Below are 5,897 nucleotides of genomic sequence, written 5' to 3' on the forward strand. Positions count from 1 at the left end.
AAAGATGCTGCTTGATTGACAGCTGTCGTCCCAAGCTGGCTAGAAGCATGCAGACTACACCCACATGGGGCCAATTAGGGAGGGGGAAAAAAAGGCCAAGCAAAGTGATAATGATGCCTAAAGTTTAGATGTTTTGCACAAAAGCAGTATGTTTAAGAACACTAAACCACTAAATAAAACATAGGCCAGCATTAGACATACATAAAATATATTCATTACCTCTGGTCTTCTTCACACCTTGTCACATTACAACTATAACCTGTTGTAGTTGTGGTACATCAACACACAGGACTGCATAGCTACGAAATACATTAAAAAAAGCATGAATTTGCATCCAGTCCGTTACCTTATTCTGCTGGTGTCGGATGTAATTCCAATATAAACCCAGGAGTTCTGTGAAAACCTCAAAGCAAGCAACAAAGCACAGACATAAAGGAAGTCCAAAACAGTCAGGTCATAAAGCAATGCCTCCTCGCTTGCGCCCTCATGATTTACTGCAGCCAGAGCTACAGTGGAATGGTTTAAATTAAAAAGCATAATAATGCACTAGAATGGGATATTTTATGACATTTTTGCAAAAATTAGACTGTAGACTTGCAGCTACAAATTCAACAGTTGGTTCTCTAAGGTATTGTTTCAGGGAGGCGGGGGGGGGGGTTAAATTAAGTCAGCAGATATTTTATAAAAATGTTTAAAACCATGTAAAATTTTCCTTCCCTCTCATAAAAGTCACACAAGTTTGTGCTAACATTTTACAGAAATGATTGCACTAAGAGAAGCCAAAATCCCTTTACCACTCTTTCTCCACTAGAGGGAGACCTTACATCAGAGGCTGATCTCAGTCAACCCCTAGCCGGCACAGCTGTGATCTTTGATTGAACAGATGTTTACAGATTAGAGTCCACACTAACAGGCGTTCAGCTTGCAAATCTTTATTCTTTTTTTTATTTTTTTTTATTCAAAGTAAGTCCAGTAAGCATAAAGACTGCATGGTAATTCAATGCATTTCGATACATTCTGAGCTATAAAAGTTGGTTTGTTTCAATTAGAAGTGTCACAAAGGAGGGGCAGTTTAGAAGATATCACCGTTAAACAGACTCATACACAAATATTCCCTGATTTTACAGAGTCCACAATCGCTTCTGACCATTTTGCACCGAAACCGGAGAAGGATCCGAGCCGATTACTGCGAGACGACCTGCTGCTGTCCGTCGTTGCCCACATCTTCAACCCAGAGGACAAACATGCACAAGTATCGGAACGATCTCATACAAAAGTGATTTTAGCTGACATCTTTTGGGGAGAAAAAACAAAAACAAAAACAACATTAAAAAAAAAACATTCATGGCGCAGTGCCTCATATGATCTGCCGTTTTCAACAGATTCACATCCAGCACATGCAAAAGAAGCTAGTGTGGCACTGTGACGCCCAAATGGTCTACTTTAAGGTCATATTAAATCATAAAGCTGAACATTTTTGTGATCATGTTGCCTACAAATCAATTTCAGCGCTATCCAAACAGGGCAACATGTAGCAAAGAGTTCAGTTTTATTATTTTTTTTAAATAACAATCCCAAAAACTGAAAAAAGTTGTGGCTTTATCATTTCTCTGAGCAATCGCGAACATCCAACACACGGCGGTTCCTCTGTACAAAACACAGCGTCTTCTCCTTATCACTTGCAAAACTTTGTCCATTTGCGATCTTAATGAAGCCTTTTTGTTCTTACGTTCATTTTCATTGGTAAAGAAAGAGAGGGGGAAAGAAAAGAAACGAAAAAACAAAAACACCCTAAGTTAACATTTAATTTAAAACATTCACACAGTCCCTTACCCTCCCTCCCACACCCAATTACATCGAAGCCCCACATACCAAAAGAAGGCACCACAGCTTCTACACAGACTCACCAACCGAGAGAAGGACGAAACGAACGGCTTTAAACAAAACCATCGACTCGCGCCGGAAGGGCTTCATTCGCGTCGCAGACTACAGACGTCTCGGCTAGGAGACGGGGAACCGGTGAGACTGACCGTGCTGCGTGCATTTTCTGGGCTGGGGTTAGGCATTATTAACAGTCTCTTCTTCTTCTTCTTCCTTTTGTGTTGTCCCGTGCTCGACCTCAGACGGAGGCTGCAGGGTTCATCGCATGCGCTGCAGCTCGAGCGGGCTGAAACGTCGGGGGAGTTGTTGGGGGGCTCAGGCCCCGACGCTACATGAAGAAGAGCCATCGTCACGTGAGCTGGCTATCTGTCTCTGTGCTCTGTTTGAAAATGCATCGCTCCCCTATCCACCTGTTTCTTCAGGGTCCAGAGGGCTGCTACATAACATTATTCATGCAGCGGTCCTTCGTGTTGCATAAACGCACGGGATTTGATCCTCCTGTTGTCCGCATGGCTGAATAAATTAAATTAGGAGTCATTTTCTTGGAATGAAGCCTTTTCCTCGAATTGTGTCTGTTTCACTGTTCACTTTTTCACATCAGTGTCTGGACAAATGACTCTCTTAAAGTAGAGTTGGAGGTTTTTTTGGGGTGGGGTGGGGGGGGGATTTAAGACAGCAGCCCCTCACATTATGTTTGGGTCCTGGGAGGTTTCATAATTTGGGGCAGACTGTCTTTTTTTTTTTTAGTTCACTTTGTCCTGGAAGATGTAGAGGTTGTTGGTGGCTGCCACGGCGATGATATTCTCATGTGGATGCCACGTCGTGTGGAGGATCTTCTTGCTGAAGTCCAGGCTGTCTACGCTGATCTCATCCTTGCGACGTTTCCCACCTACACACACCTGGAGGGCAGAGGGACAGTCAGGCGTTTTTACACATGCAGCATCTCACATCTGGAGCAGCTTTTGGATTGCATTTTTCATTTTATTTTAGTTTTTTAACCACTCCAGATCAATCGAATGCTAGATAAATTCTCTATATATTGTTGAAGCAGGGGTGGACAACTTGAATAATGTCAATAGTTTACATTGTATACTTTTTTTTTGGCATTCATCTTTTACAATTCAACTGAAAATCTTTTTTTTTTTTTAGAGAAAAAAATATAAGCAATGAAAAAGCTGGAATTACTCTTTAACGGTGTTGTCCAAACATTTTGCAACATGGTCCAGAATACCAAAATTTAAAGTACTCATAATTCAGTATTATTTTTCTAATTTAAAAAGCAAAATAATTATTTTGTCTTAATAAAAGGTAGACAGTTTCCTAACTTAAAAAAAAAGTCCAGTTTATTTGGTCTTGGAAGTCTTTTTAGTCTCTTCCAACCAAGAAAAAAAAAAAACTATTTTCATGTTCTCTATCTAACCCTTGTTATTAGGAAAAAGTTGCACCATTAAAACTAAATAACTGCATGAACTAAATTTTCACCTCCAGCTTCCCGGCACACATCTAAAATTTTTGGGTCACTTTATGAACTTGTGTAATCAAAGTCCCAGTTGTCACATGCAGCCCACTACCAGCAGATGGCAGGATTTCCTGCAGCTCCTTCAGTGCTGCTGTCAGACTCTGTAGACTTCCTGAACAGTTTCCATCTTGTCTTTAATCAGTTTTTTTGTTTCCTTTGCCTTTGTAATCCACCTGCACACTTGGAAGGTTTTTCGATAATCACATTATCACATTTACCATGTTAGGTGTGTATCAAATATGACCAATTGCTGCAACTGGATCAAAAGAAGTATAGTTATTAGTCCCGTCTATCTTAGTGTTGTTTTAAGGTACCTCACCTCGATACCCAATGACTGCTAGAGAAAAGCACCAGATCCCTGAATGGTGTACGACCAGGTAACGACAGGTTGTATTTAAAATTATTTTAAATACAACCATTCCTAGCAGACTTGTTTGTTTTCTCTTTGGAATTGCATAAGATATTCTGCATGTCACATTGAAGGTCAACATACAGGGAAAAATTGTCACGGTCTAAAAACTTAGCATATTTCAATACGCTTGAGATCTGCTGTCTACAGTGAAACAGATTTATTCCTGCTCTAACTCTAAACTTAGTGTCACTTTAATAGGCTTGGCCATCCTTACTCGCCTCCTTCCCTCGAGATTAGTCCTGATCGTTCCAATTCAAACCAATAATGGTGGAAAGATGGAAGAATAAGTACAACATGGGCCTGGACAACATGGCCGAAAAACCCATTATGATATATGCAGTTCATATCAGTGGGTATCAATAATTATTAAACAGTGTTTTATGAAATATTGCCAAACTGGTGACATGATCTTTCCTGCTTTATTCACAATTTTCACTCCACGCCATTGTTGTTTTTTTTTTATTTATTTATTTTTTTTATATTTTTAAGCAGTTATGAGGCGAAACCTGGAACTGCTGCTGCGTGAGTTACTCAACAAGTTGTTGCTAGGCAACCAAAGAGAGAGTATGCTAGTTGATGCCACAAACCCAGCTTAGCGAGAGGTTGAGTCTTTCCTCTGCCTACATTTCAGCTCTGAATGTTCAGTGAATATTATACATATTGAATATTCTATCAGGCGTGGTATCGACTGATATTGATCACTGGCCTATTGCGATATATGTTATTGATTTATTGACCAATAAAATATTGAGCTTCCAGTGGAGTTTTAGTCATCTGAAAATGCCAGTTTCTGATGGAAGCTACAAATAATTGCGTCCGGCGTCGCACCTTGCGAGGCTTCAGGATTGCTCGGGGTTTGCTGTTCTCTCTCGAAGCCTCCAGCGTGACGTCCCGCTTGGTGTTCCGGTCGAACATTCGGAAGAAGTTGTTGTAGGAGCCCGTCATTATGACGCTGAAGGGGGGGAGAGGGGGAAAGCGAGGCGAGCATTACAAAGACGCGTGCGTGGATTTCATTTCTCTCATGACCGATTGAGATGTCTCACCTGTCCGATCCGTTCCAGACGCACTCAAACTTGTCGAAGATGCAGTCGTTCTCGTACAGAGAACAAAGTTTGCCCCGCAGGTAGTCGTGAACCTGAAAAACAAAGTCGGTTACTGCGTTGCTTTTTCAGTAAAAACACAAACAAAAAAGAAAAACAACCCTAAGCTCCAGTGCCTTATGCTCTACTTTTAGTAATCCTCCAGGCCTGGTGACCCCTGCTAAGACGTTAGGCAGCAGGTGAAGCCGGAGGAAGAATCCCCTGATGGCCTTATCAATCATGACCTGCTGCAGGATTACTTCCCTACATCAGACAGGGTGGATCTGACCCCGATGACCACACAGTGGGAGGTTTCACCCTTCGGCTCGCATCGGCACTAACACTACCCTCTAATGGATACTTGGCTCAATAAGCCCTCCTGGGGTAATCGCTGAAGATGACAAGGTTACGGCGCGGCAGACTGACAGTGAAACAGTATTACCAAGAATGATTAGCTTGAGATCAATATGATTTGATTTGATCCGGGCCAAAATGGAACTTCCTAACTTCCCCAGCTGAGATTAGGTTTCTTTTTTCTTTTTTTTAGACCAACGACGGAGACGACGGAGACAACGGATACGACGGATACGTTACCTGGTAGGTTTCGAGTGGTTTGTTCTCCATCTGGAGGTCCCACACCTTGACAGTGAGGTAGTCTCTTGTCATCAGGTAGCGCCCGTTGTGGCTGAACTTTACGTCAGAGATGGATGAAATGATTTCCGAGAAAAAGGAACGCATCGACGGATCCTCTGGCTCTTCGAAGTCTACGTAGGACGGAGAGACAAAAAAATAAAATTAGTTATTTTACTGCAGAGAAACGCACGGCTTTGGATCGCAGAAGGGCTGCAGCTGCATCTCTTTGCGGAATTACTCGGGGAGATAATGGCAGGTCAGCGCGGTGGGCAAATATTGGTTATGATTCATATTGACTCTGGCAGCTGCTGATCCATGTGCAGGCCAGCACACCGGGGACGGGAGCCAGGCATTCCATCGTTAGCTGTCAAGT

At 42.2% G+C, this 5,897-nt stretch overlaps 1 protein-coding gene across 1 annotated transcript; it reads right to left on the reverse strand.

The window, feature by feature from the left end:
* Positions 1-916: 916 nt before the first annotated feature.
* On the reverse strand, positions 917-5,687 carry LOC103154073 (serine/threonine-protein phosphatase 2A 55 kDa regulatory subunit B beta isoform-like). The gene is made up of 4 exons (XM_016662420.1): positions 5,486-5,687; positions 4,856-4,947; positions 4,641-4,764; positions 917-2,780 (listed from the first exon to the last, which is right to left on the reverse strand). Exons 1-4 carry the CDS (start codon positions 5,627-5,629, stop codon positions 2,625-2,627), a joined length of 516 nt encoding a protein of 171 aa, XP_016517906.1. The 5' UTR covers positions 5,630-5,687; the 3' UTR covers positions 917-2,624.
* Positions 5,688-5,897: the final 210 nt, after the last annotated feature.

Source organism: Poecilia formosa, unplaced genomic scaffold (genome assembly GCF_000485575.1).
Source record: "Poecilia formosa unplaced genomic scaffold, Poecilia_formosa-5.1.2 Scaffold372, whole genome shotgun sequence".
NCBI lineage: Eukaryota > Metazoa > Chordata > Actinopteri > Cyprinodontiformes > Poeciliidae > Poecilia > Poecilia formosa.

Bases quoted from the DNA above. Each gene is read 5' to 3' on its own strand.
- LOC103154073 (XM_016662420.1), bottom strand. From the start codon at position 5,629: ATGCGTTCCTTTTTCTCGGAAATCATTTCATCCATCTCTGACGTAAAG. The intron at 4,948-5,485 runs GTAACGTATCCG...TTTGTTTTTCAG, and splicing joins AACCACTCGAAACCTACCAG to GTTCACGACTACCTGCGGGG. The intron at 4,765-4,855 runs GTGAGACATCTC...CCCCCCCTTCAG, and splicing joins GTCTGGAACGGATCGGACAG to CGTCATAATGACGGGCTCCT.